The sequence below is a fragment of the Diabrotica undecimpunctata genome, chromosome 5 (assembly GCF_040954645.1).
Source record: "Diabrotica undecimpunctata isolate CICGRU chromosome 5, icDiaUnde3, whole genome shotgun sequence".
Taxonomy (NCBI): domain Eukaryota; kingdom Metazoa; phylum Arthropoda; class Insecta; order Coleoptera; family Chrysomelidae; genus Diabrotica; species Diabrotica undecimpunctata.
In genome coordinates, this window is record NC_092807.1 from 156,423,997 (window position 1) to 156,450,952 (window position 26,956).

A 26,956-nucleotide genomic window follows, 5' to 3' on the forward strand; every position below is an offset into this window, starting at 1 on the left:
ACGGCATACATGTCCTCAATACACAAAAAGGGGGACAAAAGGAATTGTAATAATTATAGAGGCATATCGGTAACCAGCACCCTGAGCAGACTGTATGGACGAATTTTGAGAAATATGATCGAGGAAGAATATAAGCACAATGAAGAGGAAGAACAAAGCGGGTTCCGTGCAGGAAGATCGTGCACCGATAACATATTTTGTCTTAAACAAATAATAGAAAAAAGATTGGCTAAGAATCTAGAAACTTATATTACTTTTGTAGACCTGCAAAAAGCATATGACAACATCTCCTTAACGAAACTGTGGACAACGTTGAAAAGATCTAACATCAACCACACATTGATAAATGCTGTACAAGAACTATATAGAGACTCAAAGGCACAGATAAAAACAGGAAAATATCTAACGGAAGAATTCCTGGTTACAAAAGGCTTGCGACAGGGATGCTGTATCTCACCAACCTTATTCAAGATATATGTTGCAGCGGCATTGGAAAGATGGAAAAGAAAGGTACATAGGATGGATATAGAGCTTAGCAATGAATGTATATATACACTCCAGTTTGCTGATGACCAGGTAGTGCTAGCGACCGACAGGGAAGACATGCAGTACATGCTAAGAAAACTGATAGAAGAATATAACGACTGGGGAATGAATGTCAATACAACAAAAACCAAATATCTTTGTATTGGAAACGAGTCAGATAACATAGACCTCGAAAACGGACAACATATTTCCTGCTGTCAGAGCTATGACTACTTGGGTGTTGCCTTTGACAATACAGGAACTGATACACAAGAAATAGAAAAATGAATCACTCAAGCAAAGAAAGTCTTAGGATGTCTCAATGGTATACTGTGGAGTAAAGAGATAACGAAAGGAAAGAAATTTAATATATATGAGACCATGATTAAAACTACTCTTCTTTATGGCGCTGAAACATGGAGAATTAGTGAAAAGAACAAAAAGCGAATAGAAGCTGTAGAGATGGATGCAATGAGAAGATCTTTAGGTATTTCCAGACGAGACCGAATCAGAAATGATGTAATAAAACAACGTATGGGAATAGAAGGAAATATAACTCAAGATATAGAAAAGAAACAATTAAGGTGGTATGGGCATGTTCAACGGATGCCAGCATCAAGACTCCCCAAAAAAGTAATAGAATGGCAACCGATAGGTCGACGGAAAAGAGGAAGACCCAGATTAGAATGGCAACACGGCGTAAACAAGTCCATGAGCGAAAGAAATTTAACAACAAACGACTGCGAAGATAGGAAGAGATGGTGTTTAGGTATCGGACAACGTCTGAAGACGTTTTAAACCGATGTGTATATATATAATATCATTATAAAAGCATTAGATGAAAAGAAAACTGAATACCTCACGTAACAAAAAAAAGATAATAAATCATTCAGAGTCGTTATGAGACATCTACATCTACAAACTAAACTAGAAGAGGTAAAAGCGAAGCTGGAGTACCAAAGGCATATTGTGAACCAGATCACTAATATGTGACATAAAATAACAAAAAACCCACTTCCATTATTTTTTTTAAATCTAAAACCAAGATCTAACAACAAAAAGGTATATGACATAGACTTACTACAAAATGCAAGAGTAAAATTTGAACCACGAAGACCAGTAAGGGATCTAGCACAATATCACAGATGTCAAATATGACAATACGAAGACGTTCTGTGTCAGGTAATCCAGACGTAAAATAAGCGTTAAACAACCCAACAAAAGAATTCATACACAAAACTGAAAGAGAAAATGTTATAATATGTGTGTTATGTAACGATAATCACTCTGCCAACTACAAAGAGTGGCAATGCATACAATTGTAGAAAGAAAGATACCCACCGGTCAGGAAAAAGAAGTCCGAACAAAGTGAAAGAGAAGCATTCCAAAATAACATACTTCCAGGTGTTACATACAGTCAATTCGCAAATAATAATCAACAACTGAACTTCTTAAATATCTAAAACTTCTTAATATGTATAGTTCAAATATTTACTTCAATTTTTAAAATAAAATAGTTTTTAATGGTATCATAGCGAATATTTAACTTTAAAAAACTACTTACCACTTACGAAAAGAGCAATTTTAAATAACATCGTATGGCTCACCTTACAAAATAAAAAAACAGATCATTGACAAAGTAAATTGCACGATTGATTAGGTAGTTAAAACATTATCTCACAATTCGATATCAAGTACTTGAATTTATTTTATTATTTAATAAATACTCTTGAACTTTAAGATATAAATACGAACACACACACAGAATATATGTGTATATATATATATATATATATATATATATATATATATATATATATACTCAGTGACATTAAAAGTGTTATACCCGGAAAGAATAATTTCTTGAACTTAATTTTTTGGAGACAGAATGACTATATTGAAAACATGCTATAATCACAATATCAGTCTCTTATCTTTTCTACTTTTTGTAAAAATAAAGTTTTATCTTTTAATTTTTTTGTGAAGAGACCAATTTATGAAAACCGGTTCATATAGAAACTTTTAGCTAGAGTAGGTTAAGGTAGAGGAACACGAAGAAGACCCACCAAATTGCTGACCAATGGTTTGGAGTAGTAGGTAGACCTGTTAGTATGCATGAACTCTACCGTCGCATTCGAGCCTTTGGACTAATTTCATTCCGTCCACGACTAGTGCTTCCTTTAACTGCAGACCACTGTCATCAATGCTTGAATTGGTGCAGAGAACGTCAGCATTGCGTGACAGAATGGCGTAATGTAGCATTAAGCGATAAATCACGATTCTGTTTAGAAATGCATTAGGGTCTTAGGATGGTAAGACGCCACCGTGAAGAGCGACGAGATATCGGGTTTGCTGTTGGGCGGCATGTATACAGGACAGTTAGAGTAATGGTTTGGGGAACTATTGCCTGTGGTAGCCGATCACCACTTGTGTTTAATCGAGGCAATATGACAGCTGCGTGTTATGTTGAAAACATCTTACAAACCACTTTACTGTCTTATCTCGACGGCCGTCGAGACGTCCTTTTTCAGCAACACAACGGGCGTCCTCATATTACTTATGAAACTATGGACTTTCTCCAAGAATCTGGCGTTAATGTTTTACCGTGGCTGCCATGTATGGATTATGATGGGAAGGAGACTGTCCACTTTGCACCATCCTCCATAGACTCTGGCAAAGTTAATACAAGAAGTTCAAGTTGCTTGGAACGAGGTGCCATAAGCAGACATCGATCATTTCATTTTGTCAATGCCTAGACGTATATAGAAGTGTATTCAGCTACGGGATCGCCAAACACATTATTAATTTTTTTTTGATTACTTGTTATTAAAAATTCTTGACAACGTTATCGTTTTATTCTTGATAAAAATTTACTATATTGCCAAAAAATTAGGTTCAAGAAATTACTCTTTATATATATATATATATATATATATATATATATATATATATATATATATATATATATATATATATATATAGACGAAATCAACACCAAACCGAAGAAATTCCGATGAAGAATGATCTGTCTGACCTGTTAAGCTTACCTAGACAATTACGAATATTCCTGTTCATGTATTCTTTTCATTGCTTGAAAAGTTTTTTAACCGAAAGCTTGACTTTATTTTTTTTTTGTTTTAGGTAAATATGAAACCTTGTCTTCTATATGGAGCCAACTATAGGCACGGTATGTCGATTTTTTTAATTTATGACTTTTTTCGATTTACGACCAACAACTTCATGTGGAGTCATACGTCGCCATGTTACCAAATCCACTGGTAACTTTAACATCATAATCATAATATTTAATAACATATTTATATGGTAAACTAAATTTAAACAAACAATTTTAACAGGTTTTTACCCGCATATTTAGTGGCTCAATACATGTATACCTAGACACTGATGATGGAATATGGATTCCGAAAACGTTTTGTGATATAGCCCGATTGGGTTTTTAAAATATATACCTTTTATAAAGGATTTTTAATAAAAAAATTTTTTTGTGATATATGGTATACAGCCAACTACAGGAACTTAGATTCCTTGTGGATTTTACGATTTATTATTGCCTTTTTAAGGTTTTTTAAAATTCTGTATTATGATTTAATATTAATCAATAGTTTTTAGATACGGAGTGATACTATTCTAAGATTAAACATTGACTGTAAGAACTCATAGATGGTACACTTCAAGTAGGTATTTTTGCCATTTTTTAAGTTATGTGCGTCATCAATATTGCGATACCAATACTGCGGTTATCAATAAAAAAACTAATCAATAAAAATCATATTAAGGATACATATTACAGTTTTAAGAAATTATTATATAAAGTGACAATTTATTAATAGTCATTAAAGTAAATTAAATGTAATATCTAATACCAGCCATATTGGGAGTATTTGAGTTTTTTCTTATTCTTTAAAATATGGTTATGATTAGTAACAAGGTAAATTTTGCTGCCAGAGGGTTATCTCGAAGGGCACCCACTGTCGCATTATTGATCAGAGGTCATAGAAGGCAAATATTGTATTTGGCTCGTAAATATGGTGTTTGTAATAATGACAATTAAGGAAGTATATTGTTCACCTATGAATCTAGGTTACTGTCTTTTTCTGATGCCAGGCGGAACAGAGTGTACAGAAGGTCTGGAGAACGCTACGCATAGTGTAACACTGTAAGGACTGTACGTTATGGTGGCATTTTGGTAATAGTGTGGGGTGAAGTTAATTTGGAGGCACAGGTACATTTTGAAAGACCAGTCTTGCCATTTGCACCATTTATTGGGGATAATTGTATGCTCATGCAAGATAAAGCAAGGCCATATATTGTAAGAGTTGTGCAGCAATATCGTCAGGAAGTTGGCATTATTTCCATGGTTTATATTGCGAGAAGTCCTAACCCTAACCCAATAGAACATATTTGGTACATCGTAGGGAGGCGGCTACGATAGCTACCCAAGGCATTAAGCATATTAGATCAACTGTTTTTGCGATTACTTGAAATTTGGGATCAAACTGATCTAGATTAAATAAGAGCGGTTATTTTCAGTATGAGAGATCATTGTCAAGCAGTGATAAGTGTCAGAGGAGGCAATAATCGCTATTAGTTTAGTTTTTTTGAACTTCTTAATTTTTTTAAAAATTTTCCCTTTCGTCATTTATTTATGATGCTTGCTAGTTTTATTGCAATACAATCTTCGTAGAAAAAGAGAAGTTTTTTTTTATTTCAGATGTTCTAAGAGCAACCTTAAAGAACAAAAGAACAAAAAAAATTTTTATTATGTACTGAAATTATAATTTTAAAATGATGCGTTAATTTTGGCGCACAGTATATATCAAACCATCTGTCTCGCTTTCCTTTGATAATATTAGCTGGAATTTGTGGCAATTCTGAACTACTTCTACTTTGACTTTGCAGATCCATGAACAAAGTATCTTGACACTTGAGGGTACTTCAGATGGCAACATATTTATCTTTCCTTGTTAAAAAGCTTTTACAACGATATATTCTTCATTTTCTTGAACCCATAATAAAAAACGTTGGTAGTTCTTTGCACCATACCTGGAATTTTTCCTAGTATTATTATCCGTACTCTGTAAAGAGTATTAGAGGTGACGGACGGTCATGTAATCAACTTATTGCTCTCAACTAAAAGTACAAAATAATTAAACTATCATGCTTAAAATAGGTAACAAATTATTTCTTACCTGTGAGAAAAAGTTGTTTTTAGAGAATATTGGTTTAATGTGTGTGTCAAGAAATAGGAAATTTTATATTCTTCTTTTAAGTTGGTAAATAACGACAAAATTGGGTATTGGAGGATATTATAACGCCTTTTTTGAGATTTTTTTATTTCTTGCTTTGTAAATAATGTTTTAATGCTGTTGCAGTTGTGTGAGATAGTAACTCTGCAATAAATGCAGCGTTTAGTCTCTGTATATATTTTACCTCTAAATGATCTAAAGTCAGCTTATATATGGAAGTTATTTCTGTTGTTGCAGATTAGTTACAATAATAAATATTTTTTTACGACACTTTTATCTTCAAGTTTAAATTCTGTGTAGATTAACCATATATTCAATTTTTTCCAAAGTCCTTGATTGCCTTCCCTGCAATTAGATACCCCTACAACTACATTCTCTTTTATATTGTGCAACTTAGTAATTATTGTAGATAAAATATTGTCAGTCATACTTGTATCAAAGTCAATGTAGACTGGTTGCTTCCATTTATTAGAAAGCCCTCTGGTCATCACTACCTGCATGTAGCTATAAGGATCAACCACTTTATCCTCTTTTTGTTATATTAATACTGGGTACAGATTACAGTTTAAAACCCTTTCAGTCACTGTGTCGTCAATTGACGACACAAGAATTTTAACTTCGTTTAAGTAAATATTACAGTTAGTCACAATTTTGTCAATTAACAACATCAAAAACGGGCCCTATTTTATTAAAAAAAAATGCTAATATTCCTACCAAAAGACATTACCTTACAAAAGAGTACCATAACTGGGAATAATTTGGGATTATTAACAAAATATATTTCATTACACTAAAAAAAAGCGTGACCGAAAGGGTTAATTTTATTATACAGTGTGTAAAAGCCAAATGGAATAAATTCATTATTTAGGTTACTCTACATATTTATAAAAAATACACGTCAAATTTAAATTATAACTTGACATTCTTTAATGTGAAAATGCAACTCCTACCTTCAACCCCCATAGAATGACAGGTACAACCCCCAATTTTTAAAATAGGAAATATAGGCTTGTGATATATCGTTTGAAAGGTCTTTTCATTCTCCATTCAAAAATGTTGTCGCTTTCAAGTTTATTAAGATTAATTAAGATAAAATAAATTAAAATCATGTGGTTACCGAAATTCGCTACAATACAATCAAAAACTAAAATGTAATGCAAAACGTAATAAAATGTAGAACACGAAAAAGAACTATGAATGTTAATGAAGTAGATGTTTAAAATGTTTACCGCGAACGTCTTGGCAACATCCAAATCTCAAATAAAACTGTCTTCTAACATTATTTAACATAACAGGCGTGATCGACCTAATCGCAAGCGTTATTCGTTCTTTTAAGTCATTTAAATCAGAAGGTTTAGTTTTGTACACATGGCTCTTCACATATCCTCATAAAAAAAATCTAATAATGTAAGATCAGGTGATCGCGCTGGCCATTCAATCGATCCTCGCCTCCCTATCCACCGATTGGGAAATATTGTATTGAGGTACTGCCGGACATTAAGTTGGTAATGTGGTGGTGCTCCATCCTGCTGAAAAGTTCTCCTATCAAAATCGTCTTCCATGAGCTCCTGAGTAGGTATCATCTTATAAGGATGCAATTTATTTTCTTTTAATATGTTTACTAACGATGTATGGCTAGCATTGAATGTAGTGGATGCCTGTCTACTCGATGTATGTGGATTTTCCTGAAACTCAAGCAACACATCTAATTTGAGTTCATCACTCAGTGCATTGACAGCTGCTTTTTTTATCTGCCTTACATGACCAAACTCGCGAAACTGCTTCTCTATTTTACTTATTGTTCCTTGGGATATAGGCGGTAAATTAGCAAATTTCTCATGAAATAGGCGAGTTACTTCCTATTGTGTTCGGGTGTTATCTCCGTAACCAATCATTTGTAAAACTGTTATTTTATGTATTTCCGTTAATCTAACCATTTTTCAGAATTGAATTAAACAAACTTTTTACTTAAATTAAAATACTGACAACTTAAATAAAACAATTTACTAATGCGTGTTAAAATAACGTTGCCACGGAAATTCTTTAAAGTTTTTTAATGGTTACCATCGAAAAACCACATTGCTATGGTTTTTGTTCACTTTCTCATTATCAAGACCTAAACGCGATATAAGTTTTGAGTATATTTTAGCGAATTTCGGTAACCACATGATTTTAATTTATTTTATCTTAATTAATCTTAATAAACTTGAAAGCGACAACATTTTTAAATGAAGAATGAAAAGACCTTTCAAACGATATATCACAAACCTATACTTCCTATTTTAAAAATTGGGGGTTGTACCTGTCATTCTAAGGAGGTTGAAGGTAGGGGTTGCATTTTCACGTTAAAGAATGTCAAGTTATAATTTAAATTTGACGTGTTTTGGGATTTTTTATAAATATGTACAGTAACCTAAATAATGAATTTATTCCATTTGGCTTTTACACACTGTATGACAAGACAGTAACTCTTTCTGTGTAGTTCAGTTTTTAATTTTCCAGCAATATAGATCACCTAGGATAAAAAAAACTATTACTCAAAAGAAATTAGAGAACTCATAATAGAAAAGAAAGAAATTATTGGCAGCAGTACATAGCTCCACTAGACAAAACTAGTCTAAATAATGCTACATAAAAACTAAAAAGGAAGATTCGTAATATGAAAAATTCAACAATTAATTTACCAGCTTACCAGAACACAAATTATTCGTTATGGAAGGTAACAAAAAAAATGAAGAGACCAATTATTCATTCCTCATATTCTCCTATCAAGCTAAAAAACGACAACTGGGATAGAAGTAACGAACAGAATGCAGAATGATTTGCAGAGCATTTAGAAAACACGTTTAAACCTAACCACAGTGATGGTGAAGAACTGAGATGGGCAAAACCATTCCAAACCAAAAATAAAATAACGTTGACATCATTTAAAGAAGTATCAACAGAGAGAAAAGAGAATATAAATCCTAAGAAAGCTCCAGGATATGATCTTATGGACAGGTGAACTATTAAAAAATCTACCAAGAAAAGCCATAGTTAAGCTGGCATATCTAATAAATACTGCTTGTAGATTGGGATATATTCCTAGACTCTGCAAAGTAGCCGAAGTCATTAGAATCGCCAAACCAGGTAAACCTCCTAATGAAGTGACATCCTATCGACCAATATCACTCCTTTTGGTAATGTCAAAATTATTTAAAAAACTTCGATTGAAAAGATAAAAAAAAACAATAATAGAAAGAAATAATCCTATACTAAATGATCAATTTGGTTTTAGAAATAATAAACATTCTATTACAGATCAAGATCACAGAATAACAAATATAATAGAAAAAATATTGAAAAAAAAAGAAAGTCTGCTCTACAATCTTCTTCTTCTTTGATAAAATCTGGCATGAGGGTTTAAACTATAAACTAATAACGTTCATGCGTAAAGAGTATTCACAAATCTCAAAATCATGTATTGCGAATAGATATCTCTAGATAGAAAAACAAGAAAGAAGTGTACACAGACTTAAGAGAGAACAAAGCTGGCGTACCACAAGGAAGTGTATTAGCTCCGGTCCTGTACCTATGTGACATTCCAGAGCTAGAACAAACTCTATTGTCACCTTCGCATAAATCAATCTTCTTCTTCTTCAAGTGCCCTGTCCATTGCGAACGTTGGCTATTAACATGGCAATTCTGATCTTATTTGCGGCGCTTCTGAATAGTTCGACCGATGTGAGCCCGAACCACTTCCTCAGATTTTTGAGCCACGAATGTCTTCTCCTGCCTGGCCCTCGCTTACTGTCTATTTTTCCCTGGACAATCAATTGCAGTAGACGGTACTTATCGTGTCTCAATATGTGGCTTAGATATTCAAGCTTTCTTTGTTTAATTGTATTCACGATTTCTTTCTCCTTTCCGATTCTTTGGATTACCTCTGTGTTGGTGACATGTTCGGTCCAGGATATACGAAGAATGCGTCGGTACACCCACATTTCGAATGCTTCTAGTTTTCTCGTGAGCGTCTCCGTCAGCGTCCAGGCCTCCACACTATACAGTAAGATCGGAAAAATGTAGCATTTAACTAGACGTAGTTTTAGGGGAAGAGACAAATCCCTGCTTATGAGGAGCTTTTTCATATTGCTAAATGCTGCTCTAGCTCGTTCTATTCTCGCCTTAATTTCTGTGGCCTGTTCCCATTTTGCATTTACGTTGGTGCCAAGGTACACATAAGATTCTACATGGTCAATTAGTATGTTACTTATCCGTAACTGTCGAGCAGGCTGTTGCTTCCTGCTTATCAGCATCCACTTTGTCTTCTTGAAGTTGAGGCTCAGGCCGTATTCCTCACTAACTGAATAAACTCTTTTCATTACCTGCTGTAATTCGTCTATAGTACTGGCAAGGATCACCGTGTCGTCGGCATATCTTATATTGTTTGTTAACTCGCCGTTTATTTTTATGTCTTCATTTGCATTTTCCATACATTTATTAAATATTTCTTTGGAATAAATATTGAATAGGAGTGGGGATAATATACAACCCTGACGGACACCTCTTTTGATCTGCACACTTTTAGTGAGTTCGTTGCCAATTTTTGCTCTTGCTGTTTGACCCCAGTATAGGTTTGCCACAATTCGAATGTCCTTGTCGTCAATACCTGTCTTTCGCAGAATATCTATCAATTGTTCATGATTGACATTATCAAATGCTTTTCTAAAATCCACAAAGCACAAATACACGTCCTGATCAACGTCTCTACACCGCTGTATAAGCACCTGGAGAGCGAAAATTGCTTCTCTAGTTCCAAGTGCTTTCCGAAAGCCAAACTGCGATCTATCAATATTTGACTCACATTTATCATATATTCTTCTATGAATGATCTTAGTGAACGCTTTAGTGACATGATTAATCAAGCTTATAAGCCGGTAGTCATCACAGATCTGGGCCTTTGGTTTCTTCGGGATTGTAATAAATGTTGACTGCAGCCAGTTCTCCGGGATTTTACCGCTATTATATATGTTGTTAAAAAGTTCAACTAGATTATCAAGGAACTGTTTGTCTGATTTAAATAGGATCTTTAATATTTCGCAGGGTACATTGTCCGGACCTGCTGACTTATTGTTTTTTAGTGCTGCAATGGCATCTTCTATCTCCGATTTAAGGATTGAAGGTCCTGTTTCTCCTTCTCCATATAGGTGATCATCAGTCCTGTCAGATGCAAATAATTTTTCTATGTATGATTTCCATGTTTCTAAGATCGTTGATGGCTCCGAGATAAGATTTCCATCGCCATCTTTTATGCTGTTGAGTGACTTATTGAATTTCCTCTTATTTGTCATTGATTTTATTTTTTTGTGCATATTGTAACTGTCGTATTTTCGTTCGTATTGTTCTATTTCCCTGCATTCGTTGGAAAACCATTTTTCTTTGGCTTCTCGAATTTTCGTTCTTATGATTTTGTGGATCTGCTGGTATTTTTCTTCATTTCTATTCTTGAATTTACGTCTTTCATCCATCATATCCATTATCTCATCAGACATCCATTCGTTCTTCTTTCGTCTGTCACGCTTTAATAGAGTCGCGCATGTTGTTTGGATTGCTTCCCTCGATTTATCCCATCTCTATATTATGTCCGACGTGTTCTCGTTAATGTCGTTTATTTTCTTTCCTAGTTGTTCTCGTACTTTTATTTCGGTTTTTGGGTTAGTGAGTTTCTTAATATCAATTGTGTTTAAATTAGATCTTTCAATCAGAATTTGATATTCCTAGGGTGAAAACACCATTCTAAAATTTGTTCATCCATTTCTATGCTGCTGTCTACAAGATCGAGGCTAAGTATGTTAGTTTTAAAATGACATAACCTAGAATAAATAAATTTAGTCATACATTTTTGTAGAATTTTTATAATAATCTTTTTGAGAAATATTTTCGGAGTGGAAGACGAAATTTCAAATACCAGTTACAAAAATGTGATTTTCAATACATCCAACAACTGTGGCTTAATCCCATATAAACATAATATTTTAGTTGGACAAGCCACAAGAAATTAGGTTTAGAACCTTGAAAAAAAAATAGGAGTTGCGATGTTTTTGGATCTGACTATTATTAATGACTTATCCAGGTAGTTACAGTGTATGATATAACTCGCCACAATTTATAAATAATAAAATAAATAAATAATATCCCCACAGAGTTGCAATTGTGAATGTAGCGTAAAATAAAATTATATCTTAGCAGTGTTTTGTACGCATCAAATAATTATTATTTATAAAAAAGTTTTTAATGCAGTGCTTTAATGAAAATGTTGCAGATTTTTATCGTAAATGAATTTGTTTAAAATGAAGGCGTGAGAAATAACGCATCTGCAATATTATATCTGCAGTTACTTCTGGCAATACGCCAACAGTAAGTAATGCAGCAAACGTCTACAGTTACAAGTAAAAATTTGTTGGCGTATATCACTTTAATAAAAGATAATTAGCTAGGGTATCTAAAAATTACTTTTGTTTGTTACGTTGGTAATTTTGAGTAATTAAGAAGCTTGTTAAAATGTACGTGGGCTTTATTAATGTATCGTATGCCGCATTGTGTGCTCTATTCTCCAAAGTGCATTTAATTTAATTAAGGTTGATTACTATTATGTGATAATACTCTCTATCTTAAGGGAACATTAATAAATGTTAAATGTTAAGGAACAGGGAACTTAAGGAGTTGTTATTAACTTATTATTCTTATAGATATATTTCCAGTTATATTTTATATTGAGTTAAAAAAGTTTTTTACCGGTCTTTTTACCTCTAGATAAATATTGCCATATATGACAGATAGTTATTTGAAGGATAAACATTTATTTATAAAATAAAATTTTCCCGTCTTTTCACGTCAAATTATGTTGCGGTTACTTATCTGTAAGGTAAATTAGACTAGGCGGGACCTGTAGAAATTCAGACCATAATGGACATTTTCCATAGGAAGCTATTTTTTTGATGGAATCCCTTCAGGATGTTCCCAATATCGATAATCACGATATGCGCCAGTCGCAAACCCTGTGCTAAATTTTTTATTTAACAAAATCTGAAAACAATTGAAAATTTCTCATTTTTTTGCTCCTATTTTCGTTTATAATTCGGAAAATATTGATCCTAGAGAAAAAATTATAACAAGTTAAAAGTTTCGTTATTCAATTTTTATTGGTGAAAAAATAGCAATAATTGGAAAAAAAGTACAAAAAAATGAAGTTAATCCTTTGAATGTTTTCGACTTTCTAAACTTGACTTACAAGCTCCATATTCCGCCTAGAAAAACGTTTTAATATGTTTAAAACGTGTGCTAAATTTTGTTAAGATCGGTCGGATAGGTTTTGCATAATAATTTTGCAATCCAGCCTACTGGACAAAAATCGCAAATTTTCAACTTTATAGTAGGCCTTAAATAAGGCTCTCAGATAGTTGCAAATTTTTTTACATATAAAGGCAGGCTTAAGCTTTCAAACGCTTTTTGTAAAATTTAAATCGGTTCACTAGGAGAGCCTAGAAAATTTTTTAAAGTTTTAAACATTTTTTAGGCTTATAAACAAATTGAATAACTTTACGAGCTTTAAACATATCCTTCCAAAAAAAGAAAAATTATTGAAGATTGAGTCAAAATAAAGTTTATTTATGAAAAAAATTTTTTTTTTCGTTCGCCTTTGTTTTAACAATTTAAATTATTTATTAACAATTTATAAATACATATTTGTTAACTAAAAGTAACAATTTACTTCAATGTATAAATTGCCAGCTCAAAAAAAATGCATGAAGAAAAAATGCAATTACTTGTTTAACATACAATTGTTTATTGCAAATTTCCCAATTTGCAATTAAAAATGGTATTTAAAAATATGATATTTGAAATCCTTGTCGTCCGAGACAGCGATTAAAAAAATAAAGAGCAAAATTGGTTAACAAGAAGCCGAGATAATGCAATTTTTAGCGCGCGCTATGATTTTGAACTCGCCGATTCACATTTCGAGTGAATGTCTCCCACCACCACCTCTCATGCATTCCGAGCGATATTTTACGCCAAAACGGTTTTTTATTTGTCTTTTTTATGGATGTTGCCATGAAGCGCATTACGTAAAACTTTGGATATAAAAAGTACTTGACAAGACGAAGGTATTTGTTTAAAAACGAGCCCTCTATCACTTATGGTTACACGGCAAATGTAAGCCAACTTTAATCTTCAATATCTCGGCAACCAGTAAGCCGAATGTATCTTTTTTTTTCAAAGAAGCGTCTTTTAATGTTCTTTAAGTGTATAAATTTTGAAATTGAAATGTTTAAAGCTCGTAAAGTTATTCAATTTGTTTATAAGCCTAATATATATAAAAAATGTTTTAAACTTTAAAAAAATTTCTAGGCTCTTATAGTGAACCGATTTGAATTTTACAAAAAGCGTTTGAAAGTTTGAGCTTTCCTTTAAGTGAAAAAAATTTGCAACTATCTGAGAGCCTTATTTAGGGCCCACTATAAATTTGAAAATTTGCGATTTTTTTCCAGTAGGCTGGATTGCAAAATTATTATGCAAAACCTATCCGACCGATCTTAACAAAATTTAGCACACGTTTTAAACATATTAAAAGGTTTTTCTAGGCGGAATATGGAGCTTGTAAGTCAAGTTTAAAAAGTCGAAAACATTTAAAGGATTAACTTCATTTTTTTGTACTTTTTTTTCCAATTATTGCTATTTTTTCAACAATAAACATTAAATTTTCAATTTCTAGCTAACGAAATATTGTGTAAAATTGAATAACGAAACTTTTAACTTCTTATAATTTTTTCTTTAGGATTAATATTTTCCGAATTATAAACGAAAATAGGAGCAAAAAAATGAGAAATTTTCAATTGTTTTCAGATTTTGTTAAATAAAAAATTTAGCACAGGGTTTGCGACTGGCGCATATCGTGATTATCGATATTGGGCACATCCTGAAGGGATTTCAGCAAAAAATAGCTTCCTATGGAAAATGTCCAATCCAAAACAGATCCCGCCTAGACTAAATGTAAAATTTATTTCGGAACACACCAATATTTAATTAACTGTCAAAGAAGTCACAATAATGTTTTAATATCTCTATTAATTATACAATTTGTGATGGCAGGAATAAATTAACTTATGTAAAGAATAATTGAATAACGTATAAACAAAATAATACATGTTTAATGATAGTTCTCACGTTTTTCCATAACACTAAAATATTTTACATATACGGTTAGCTCAAACATCTCCAACTTCAAAAGGTTCAGTCATGTCTTTATTTAGCAATTCATCTTCAAAATTGTCTTAACTTTGATCTCTCGCTAGGGTATACTAGAATGTTGCTGTAGATTAGAATGGTTGAGCCTTTTTAACCTTACAGCTACTTCCACTGGATGAAATAGCATCTAAAGCTTTTCTTTTTATCTAAACACATATCGTGTTTCGTTCATCATCACCACAATAGGTGACACCTCTTGTACTGCCCAACTAAGGAAAAGTGCCGTTAGTCCAAAAATATTGAATATTGAGTTATATATGGTTTCCTATATTTTCAACCATGAAAAATTCAATGGGGTACTCAAAATTGCTGTATCTCCAACAGTGATCGAGATATAAAATAATTTTTTGCAGTGGTGTATAAAAAGTTTTAAAATAAAAAGCAAGACTGCCGTAAATACAATAGGCTAGTAGAGCACCGCAGTTGCAGCGGTGTCCGGATCTTCCCCTCGGACCTTGAAAATTCAGGAGACGGCCACGTGGAGGCTCGCGCCGGTTCGTACTCATATCCGCAGCAGGTCTCCAAGGTGAAGAGCCTCTAGTCGATAGAATAATGAAGGTAAGGGAAGTCGGCAAATTGGATCCGTAACTTCGGGATAAGGATTGGCTCTGAGGATCGGGGCGTGTCGGGCTTGGCGAGGAAGTGGGTCACGGCTGACGTGCCGGGCCTGGGCGAGGTGAAGTGAGCCTAATTCTTACGAGTTGGGTTTCATGGATCCGAGTTCGGTCTCGTGCCTTGGTCTCCCACGGAACCGTCTTGCTGCGAGGCTCTGAGTTACTTTCGGGTGCTTGGATGTCCTCTTCGGTCGCCATTCAACGGTCAGCTCAGAACTGGCACGCAGTAACTCGCTCAGATTGCAGTAACTTCTTTGTAGGTACATACTGCATTTATGCTTAGTATACTGTACTTACTGCAGTCTTGCTTATTGATTATTTAAAGAGCTGATGTACTTACTGCATTGTATTTATGTTGAACGTTTGCTAAAAATTTGCTTTACTCAGTTTAGGTTATAATAAGCCAATATTTGTGTTGTTGAAGTGGTTCAGAAAGTATATAAATTAAATTTAGTTAATTGTTGTTTTGAAACATGAGTGCTTCAGTCTCCACTTTTTCTGAACTTATTGTAAACTCAGCTCTAAAAAGCACTAAGGCTGGCACAACAGTTGTACAAGATGAGAAATCAGAGCTAATTTTACCTACAAAATGTCCTTCCAGTGATTTATTAGAAGCTAGTAAAGAACCTCAACCATCTAGCTGCACTATAACGTTGTCAGATGATGTTGGAGATGTGAGATTACCTGACAGTATAACTCAACAGGTAATAGACAACCATAATATATTATTTTATTACCTTAGTGAAAATACACTGATATCACGTCCACTGGAAGAACTTGATTTTTATAAATATGTTTATTTAGAATCACATACTAACCTACATGTTATAGATGTACCTGAAGTACTATTTCAAAATCTATTTAAAAATGTGGTCCAACTAAACAATGATAATATAAACTTGGAAGAAGATTTAGGTGTTCCAGCTGCTAGTGTTGATTTTCTGATAACTGCAAATGAAAATAGTAAACAAACGAATGTATATTGTAATGACAATGCAGACCAACATATTGACAATATCGTTGTAGAAAATCAATTAAGCCCTGTCACAAAGAAAAGAAAAAGGTTTGAAACCAGTCTGGAAGAAATAAAAAAACTTAAAGTTAAAGAAATAAAAATATCTCATGCAGTAAAATACATACCGTGTAAAAACGCTGATGCTTTTTGCAAAAAAAGTGTGGACAGAAAATTATTTCAGAACGAAGAGAATTTATAAACAAAAAGTTTTGGGAAATCATGTAAACGTAGACATTTTATTTTGACATCATGTGATAAGGTTGATGTTAAACGAAGAAGAAATAAAAACACTAAAACAGAAAGACGATTATACGATATATATTCAACACAAACTAAAAGATACTTCTGACTTTCTGTTCTCTTTTTTCCTCACCACATTAGGCTTAAGGAAAAATAATGACAGGTTTGTGCATTATACACTAACAAATACTCCTAAAGGTGCTTTAACTCCACCTACTGATACGAGGAAGAGGAAGACAGCCATCAAAAAATAAAGGACCCCTTTTTACAAAAAAATCAATGAAAGGAATTAAACTGCCTTAAACGAAAAAATCGAAATCAATTTTGGAAAGACTTGCCTATTTATACATATCAGCTAAAAGATTAAACTTATTGTGACATTCCATTTACTTATGTGAAAGTATTGGTTATATTTTTAGAAAATAAGTTAATCCATTCCTAAAACTGTATATTATGTAATACTGTCAATCAAAGGTTATGTTAAGTTTATTTGTCTAAAGTTAATAATTTGAAAAATAATTAAATGCAGTGTTCTTTCTTTTATTATCACAGAAAATTTCTCAGAACTATACTGGCACCAAACGGCAATAATTGAAATAGAGCATACAACATCCGAAGATATACAAATCGGATGAGGAGTGAGACAGGGTTGCGTCTTATCACCGCTACTGTTTAATTTGTATTCGGAGTATATATTCAGAGAAGCATTAGACGAGGTCCAAGGCGAAATTAAAATTAACTGAATCAGCATAGACAACATCACATATGCTGATCTTAATAGCAAGCAACGCACAAGAACTACAAAATATAATAAATGCGGTAGTTCACCACAGCGAAATGTTCGGTTTACATTTAAACGTTTCCAATACTAAAACTTTAGTATTTTTAAAGACACCAATAAACGTACATGTGTATGCTAAGGGTCGAATAATAGAACAGGTAAATTCCATAAAATGTTTAGGAGTAAATATCAATAGTCAGTGAAATCCAAAAAAAGAAATCCTACCATCAATCGAACAAGCAAGGATAGCATTCATGAGCATGAAAACATTTTTTACAAGATTAGACCTTAGTCTGCAGCTTAGAATCCGAATGATCAGGTGTTACGTTTTTTCTGTCTTACTGTATGGCTGTGAAAGTTGGTCAATGGACTCTGAAATAGAAAAAAAGAATAGATGCCTTTGAGATGTATATATATACGAATGTTGAGAATTCCATGGGTATAAAAAATTACTAAAAAACAAAAAGAATTACTAAGAATAATCAAAGAGAGGAAAATGCAATACTTGGGTCATGTGTTGAGAGGCGAAAGATATGAATTACTTTAAGTTATACGGGAAGAAAAAGTACAGAGCAAAGATCAGTAGGAAGACGCCAGAACTTGTGACTGAAAGGTCTGAGGAGAAGTTTCGACTGCTCATCCGCAGTTTCCAAAACTACAATTGCCATTTGGATCGCCAACCTCCGAAAGAAGACGGCAGTCTCCTTTCGGAGGTCAAAGTGGAGTTTTCTTAAGATCCTACTACTGTTATTTATTGCACTTTTCATTCGCTGGGCAGTTTAGGGGAAGGAACCATAAGATTAAGGCAAAAAAATAGTTTATTTAAGTGAATATGCAATAACTGTTTGCGTAGCTAATATAATATTTTAATGATCTAGCTTCTAATGCTACAAACGAAAACTTAAACAAATATTTAATAAGTTTTTTCATAAAAAAGTCAAAAATTGTAGAAGTAACATTAACGTTAAAATTGTGTTAACAAGCACTTTATTCCATTTGACTTTAATCAAAGATCTTCTCTAAGTACGAACTGCAAATTACGATTGCTAAAAGCATAATTAAATGAGAAATTACATTCTTGCACAGACGGTATCAAAGCAAAAGGGATCTAATCATAAATAATTAAAATACTTGAGTTTAATTGAAGTCTCATGCGTAGGAGAGTCGACAACGCCAAAAAGTAAGATTTACATTTGCTTAATTGTATAATTTAAAAAATATCATTTTTCACAAAGTGTTTTGTAGAGAAGTAAAAATAGACTTCCATGAAAAAGATCGTGGGTATGTTTTTTTTTCACTTAAGAAATAAGTGTGGACTAGATAATATTAATGATTGGTTGTTAAACAGGAAAAAAGAGTAGAATGAATATATTAGCGTAATGGAAGAAACATTAATTCGAGAAACTCTGGAAGATGAAACAGTCGGCATAATAGTAAATGGAGTCTTAGTTAACAACATCAGATATGCAGATGATACAGTAATATTAGCCGATAGTTTACAAGACCTGAAAAGACTCATAAGTAAAATAGTAATGTGTAATAGGGAGTACGGACTCTCGCTCAATACCAAAAAGACGAAGTTTATGAAAATTTGTAAAAACAACCATAATACTAATGAAATCTTGATAGAAGAGGGCAAGCAGATCGAAAGAGTAAAAAAGTACAGTTACCTAGAAACACTTACAACAGAAAATAATGACTACACTGCAGAAATTAAAGTCAGAATCGAAAAAGCACGTTCTATTTTTATGAAAATGAGACGACTTAACGCCTTTGAAATGTGGACCTATAGAAGAAATGTGAGGGTTTCCTGCGTAGATAGAGTTACGATCAATGAAGTACTGAGGAGGATGGGCAAAGAAAAGAAAGTTGAACTTACAATTAAAAGAAAGCTACAGTATCTCGGATATGTGATGCGGGGCAAGAAGTATGGCATCCTGCGACTCATAATGCAAGGAAAGATAGATAGCAGAAGAAGCATCGGAAGAAGACGAATTTCATAACTTAATAACCTGAGAGAATGGTTTGGATGAAGCTCAAAACAACCATTTAGAGCTACTGCCTCAAAAACTAAAATAGCTATGATGATTGCCAACCTCCGTAGCGGAGATGGCACCTAAAGAAGAAGATGAAAGAAACATAATGCGGCGATATGTTTTGCTACGCACAACTAACTCTGTTTTTTAGCACATTTTAAGATCACTTGGCACTGGTTTATTTAGTGGAACTTGTCAATCACTTGTCGCATCTTCGTGAGCTAGGCGGTCCACAACCTCATTACAGTGTACTCTAATATGAGACGGAACCCAGATTAGTACCACGTGTTTGTTTTTCTTTGCAGCATTTTGAACTATTTTATAAATGTCTTTATGAATGGAATATCTGTTTTGGATTTCACAAAGAGTACTGACTGAGTCAGTTATTATTGTGTAATTGTTCTAGTCCGTTTTTTAAATGAATTTTAGAGCTTTAAAGTTTGCGTCTAGTTCTGTATTAGAGATAGTCCAGTTGTTATGCAACTTAAATTTAGCATTATGAGTATTAGAGAAAATGACTGCCCCCAGTCCGTCCGTTGTTTTTGATGCATCTGTGTAGATCTGTCGGTAGTCGCTAAACTTATCCATAATATCTTTGAAGTGGTTTATTAATATGGCCGGTGGGGATTCATGTTTATTAAATTTTCGTAGATCAGATCAAAATAACAGTTTTACAAATTTTTAATGGAGTTTAGAATAAAAATTTTACAACAGCGATTCATTGCTCAGTTTTTGAAGTTATATGCGAATATTAAACATATGCGTAAGTAAGTTATGTATATTGTCATTTTTAAAAAATACTTATGACTATTGCATTTTAATTTGTATTGTATTATTATATTGAATTATGTTGTAGTGTATTGTATTGTATTTTTATATTAATAACAAAATAAACAATGAATTTTACTGCAAAGTATGTGTAAAAAAATTTTTTTGCATTCAACTCCTTTCATACATATATGAAAATAAAAATACACATTTTCATCAAAATATTATTATATTTTGATGAAATCCTCCTATTACAAGTCAAATGTTGTTTATATACAGCAAAAGATGCACCATATACCTATATACCTAATTCTGTTTCTCTTTCTACTCTCTCTTGCCTATAGCATTACATATGTAATGATTATGCAGATTGACTCCCATAAAAATTTGTAACGGCGAACGCGTGTATAGAAGTATAACTTCTACCGGCAGTCCCACAGGACTGCCACACCCGTTTTTTTTATAATAGTATTTCAATTCTCTTATCGTTACAAAATTATTTGTAAATTTGCTGTTATTAATTGTGCAAATGCAATACGAACGCTGCAACGTTCTTTTTTCTGTTTCTGTCCACTATTGCCATAGTTAACGTAACGATTATGTTTTCCTTTGTAGTTAATTCCAATTACTTGGGAGAACACAAAATAAAAATCAAATAAGCAGAAATAAAATATATTCTACGCAAACCCATTTAAAACAAGAGTTATTGAACCAATTATTTAGCAGCCTTTTATATAAAAATAGGGGATGGGTGGAATTTACAGCAATCACTTATTTCTCTTAGTCTTGCGGATTCTTATTTTCTCGTTATTCGCCAGAAGTAGAATATGTAGCTGTTTAATCTTTTATAATTGCTTTTATAAGAAAAAAGCGAATTGCACATCTCTGCGTTTGGTAAATTGCATTTTTAATATTAAGAGAAAAACTTCTAAAAACAAGTTTTAGAAAGTTATAAAAGTATAATGCCTGTTACAATTAAATAAAATTATTTCGTTAAGTGTTTTTTTATTTATTCGCTGCCATGAGTGCTATTGCCGGCATAAAATATAATAAAATTAATGGTTCAAAAACTCATATAAACCAGTGATTTATATAGATAGATAGATAGATGTCAAATATATGTCAATATAGTTAATATAAACATAAATACAAATATAAAGCATAAAACATAGATACAGTGCTATAACTTATACTGTTGACAATTACAACAAATTAAAATTGGAAATAAAATACTCCTCATATGCAAAAAAGACATTTATTATAAGGTAACCCTTAAGTTTTGCCTTAAACTGATAAACATTAAGAGCTTTTATTCTAGCTGGCACTAAGTTGTAGAATTTTATGGCTAAATACCTTGAACCATTTCTGGATCTCTCAAGTCGGCCAAATTATGGGATACTTGTTAAATCTGGTGGGATAATTATTGGCTTAGATTTTCTTTAATGTGCAACAGATACTGCATAATATATACACAAGGTAAACTTAAATTTTTACAACCTCTAAGGAGTTCCTATAGTCAGCTTTATAACAGAGCCCAGAGATAATATGAACACACCTTCTTTGTTGTGCAAACACTTTGTCAATATGACAAGAGTGGCACCAGGAGAAAATAGCATGTACCAGATGAGAAGAAAAATTACTATGATAAACTGTTACAATAGTTTCCCTGAAAGCTACTTGTACAAGGTTCCTAAAGAGGAAAGTTGTCGGGAAAGCGTTTTCGATAGATTACCTATATGTTGTTCCCAGGTTAATCCTGCATCCAAATATATCCCCAGAAACTTCGCTCCAGTTACACATTAAAGTACAGCAACGTTTTCAACACAAGTGTTATTTCTTAAAGTAAAATTAACACTTTGTGATTTAGAGTTATTCAAAGAGAGACGGTTAGTTAAAAACCAATTGAATAAGTTTTTTTGAGATGTTTGGTAATTAAGGGTATCGAATTCAGAAGGGTCGTAGATTACATAGAAAGGAGTGTCATCAGCAAATAAAATAGTGTTAACTGTTTTAATGATACGTTTTCTCTTGGTATTGACAGATATGAGTCGATTTAAAAAAATTTCTATAGATTGCCTTTAAGAGGTCATTTATTTCTCCCGAATGATTGAGTTCAAAAATGGTGGCCCACTTTCTACAAAAAAGTTACGAATTTTATTAAATGTATTGAATACAACGAATTTGTATTTGACTCAAAAATAAAAGATACTGTTACTCTTAGTAATTTTATTGGTGGCACTATAAGGAATACGTTTTCTTTAAAAAAGCAAGGGCAGTATGATGTTAAAATACCTACTACTCAAGCTTATCAATCGAAGTGTCCCATTTTGAAAGAGAGTATAGGCGATTTAACCCTTTGAGACCCTGTGTACATGTGTATGTACATAGCTTTTATTGTTTTGTTAAATACCAACTACTCGCTTATCTATACCGAAATAGCATTCAGTCACTCAAATATACATTTACGATCCACATTTTTACCTTCGGCTTCCATCTAGTGGTCAACAGGTAAAGTTGTCAGCGATTTTGCTGTAAAGTGTCAGCTGTTTAGTTGGTAACCGATACTGCTAGTTTTATTTTACGAGAAACTGTTATCTTTTGTGAAACGAAATCGATCCAACTTTTTAAGTGTGATTTATAAGTTAAGCAGTTTTTTATAAAGTACAAAACATTGCCATAAAAACGATAGTTTTGAAATAAATAAACATTTTTTAGATGCACACGAGCATGTACAAGTGATCTGAAAGCATATTTCTGATTGTACATCTGTATGTACATATGGTCTAAACTTGGGTTTTAACTTAGTATAGTTGATTGCAGATAACATGGATTACAAAAGAAAAAAATATGATTTCGACAACTCAAAACATCTCCAAGAGTTAATTGACCTGATAGAGGATGGTAACGTATCAGAAATAGACAATTTGGAAGTTCCCGGAGGAGAGAGTTCTGACGAGAAGGATGGAATTCTGGATAACTGTGAGAATAAATCTATTATAAGACCAGGGGTTGATGCTTTGACCAGACGTGACACTGAGACACTGGAAGAAGGTGATGGCAGCGAAAATAATAATGAGGAGTTAGGGAGATATATTATGATTCAGACGACGAATATATACCAGATAAAGTTGCAGGTTACTAGGGTACAAAAAAATTAGGAAGTAAAGTATGTTTCTCAGAAAAGGATTGTTCTAAAAAACCAAAACAAAGAGAAATTAAAACAAAAAAGAGAACCGTAGAGTGGACTAAGGCATCGATAGAGACTCCTACATTTACATGGTATCCTACTTCCCCAAATACAAGTCTTACAGAGCCACTGTGCCCAATTTAGTATTTTTCGAAGTATATTTCAAATGATTTGTTTGAAAATATAGCAACATTTAGAAATGTATATGCCTTACAGAACGGAAAAAATTTTAGACCAACTAATGAGAAAGAAATTAAAATTTTATTTGCACTTCATATAATGATTGGAAATTTAAACAAATTTCGCAAAACTAGGATGTACTGGGAAAGAACCCTTGGTATTAGAATGTTTCTAGATAACATGTCTAGGGACAGATTTTTCCAGCTTATAACATGTTTACATCTAGTGAACAATTTGGAAAGACCAGCAGGTGATACAGATAAATTTTATAAGGTTCGTCCTATCATCGACGCTGTCAGAAAGAGATGTTTACAGCTTGAACTTGAGGAAGTACTTAGTGTTGACGAGCAAATGATTCCTTACACAGGAAAACTTTCCGTAAAACAATATATGTGAAGGGGAAGCCCTGCCCTAGTCCACAGTACCGACTACTATTTTATTTTTTTTCCTTACGTATGACAAAATTTCCTTGTTACTTGAATATAAACTAAATTATATATCCTTAATTACTTACTTAATGTTAACGTTTAATACAATGACGTTTTTCGCAATTCGTTTCGTCAACATTTTCATAGCTTTTGACGTGTTGTCGTATTTTCTCTACCAGCGTATTTTAAACCCTACCTTGGTTTCCGAGGATTGCTTAATCGCATTTATTAATTTGTAATAATTTGAATTTGTATAATTGATTCCTGCTTTGTTTGGAAATTTTATTGTTTCATCCCAGAAGGAGATCAAAAGTTGTCGTAAGGATATAATTTAATTATTGTTTGATTTTGTAAGAGTTTTAAGTTGTTCAAATTGTACAATGAAATATTTTGGTCGCCCAATGTCGTTGAACTGAACGTTTCTTTGAGAATGGTAAAACTAATTGAGGAGGTGTCAATCAAAATCAATCATGTCCACCTTAAGAAGGTTTAGGGAAATCGCAAAAAACGTATTAGTAAATAACCTTACATGAAAAATCGGATAAATTAGCATATATCATTTTATTTATTGAAATTAACTGACTCTTAGTAAATATTTCAAATCTAAAGGTATAAATAAACCTGTAAATACATTTTAAAAAACGGACATGCTCTTATTTGATTGGATTTCATGGACGTTGATAGAAGGGGTTGATAAAAAAACTCTTAGACTACGTAAAATATCTATTGTATTGTTACAAAAAATATCTTGAAAAAATGGCTAACATTTACCAACGACACTTTCCACAAAATGTAAATGTTTAAATGTGTAGTCCAATGTCAGGTTCTAGACAATCACTGGATTCGTCCACTTCGTCAGCATCAATTTCGTCGTCCTGGACTTCCACTATTATGGTCTTATACCAAGATAAAAAGTCATGTTTCTGCCAGTCATTTTCTGCCATACATTTTCACAAGTAGCATCTCCACGTCCTTCTTCTTAGCTGCTTTCACTATATTGCTCAGTGGAAGTGACTCTACAGGAGTTGAGAACGACCTTGCAGAATGCCAGCCTTTTTTTTGAGGCTTGTTGTAGGTTTCAAAATCACTTTCAAACCTAAAATTCTGTGCCGATTTCACTTTGATAACAGTAAGTTCTTGTTCATTGCGGTTGACAGCTTTCTCTTTCCTCACAAAAATCCTCTTCTTTTCAGATATCATTTCAATGTTTTTAAATCTTGTAGCCAAACTTTTAGCATCAATCAATCCCCAATCCTCTCCAAGTTTCCGTACTTCTCCAACAGAACTATATACATTGTAGTACTCTTCCTTTGTTGCAATGGTAGGCTGCTTCCTGAGTAACTTTTCAACCCTTCCGAACACCCGATCAGCGGAGAGGAAGCTATGCCCGCGAACAGGGTATGGTAGAACAATCTCCTCTAAAGCATTTTGCACTGATCCTAAGTAATACACTAATGTGTGAACAACGGCATTGTTTTTGTTTTAACCGGCACACCCATCACAGAACAGATTCAGTCTTGTTACATTTGAAAAATTAGCGGAGTTCAAGAAATTTATAAGTGCAGATGAAACTTCGGTCGCACCCCTTCCTGCAAGTTCTTCAGTCCATACGTAAAATATGGGGTTTTGTGCGTTTGATGCTACAATGCAAAAAGAGTAAAAACTTAATTGTCTTTTGTAGAACGCGTCTTGAATAGGAGTTTTGGGAAGTGCTTGAATTTGCTGGAGATCAAAACAGAAAGTAATCTCATTTTCTTTGTTTTCCTTTAAGAGCCCATAAAAAGCGTTAGCTCTTAATCTGTGTATTCTTTTCTCCATCATAAATTGGTTGACCACTTCCAAGTCTTTCACAGCTTTAGCCTTCTCAATTTTCAGCTGAAGATCTATTTTATTGCATGTACTGCAAACGTCAGAAGCTGGTGATGAAAATCCGATATTTAATTCATTGAAAACTCTCCTAAACATAGATTTCTTAACTTTAAGATTATCAAGTACAGAATCATTGTATATTAGCCACAACTTCTTAATGTTTAAGTCTGCACCAAGATAAATCCTTTTCGATTTTTTTCGATTATAGTGGTTTTCTTTTCCTCTTAAATTTCTCAAAAAAAGGCGGACTGATTCCTTGTTCGCAGCAGATTTGTGACTCTTCCTATCGCCACCCCTCTGATCCTTAACAGCCTTTCCCTCTTTCACCTTTTTAGAAATATTAGTCAGTCTTGTTTCCTTCACCATGGTAATATGCATGAAAAGTTTCCTACAAACAGGTATAACTTTACCGGTTGATGAAAGTATAGAATATTGTACACTAAAACTTTAAGCCTTTGATTTTTCAGAGGTAGGCCTAGGCCTTCGCCGCTTTATGTTACGTTGATTTATCCAACTGGCAATGGTGTTATCTTGCGTGTTTTTGTCAGGTATTTTGTAGAGGATATTTCGAACAAAAATAGCATCTATAGGCCTAACTAATGCACATTTCATACCTTTGTTCATGTGTTTACATGCAACAAACACACGACATCCCACTGGAGTGCTGTATCGCTTAAGCTTGGCTCTAGTTTTTTTATCCACAGTCTTTTTATTTTTACGAGATCCTTCATTAGCATCGCCCACTCTCACTAAGTTTTCTT

General features: G+C 33.1%; 2 protein-coding genes across 2 annotated transcripts in view; one reads left to right on the forward strand and one right to left on the reverse strand.

Moving 5' to 3' along the window:
- Positions 1 to 2,237, reverse strand: part of LOC140442025 (lysosomal acid glucosylceramidase-like) — a 31,104-nt gene extending 28,867 nt beyond the window's left edge. The window contains exon 1 of the mRNA XM_072533062.1: positions 2,090 to 2,237. Coding sequence (XP_072389163.1) covers positions 2,090 to 2,120 — 31 coding nt within the window. The 5' untranslated portion in view covers positions 2,121 to 2,237. The remainder of the gene's footprint in view (positions 1 to 2,089) is intronic.
- The window catches only part of side-II (sidestep II transmembrane protein), a 686,092-nt gene that overhangs the window by 185,522 nt on the left and 473,614 nt on the right, over positions 1 to 26,956 (forward strand). The gene's annotated exons all lie outside the window — the stretch shown is intronic.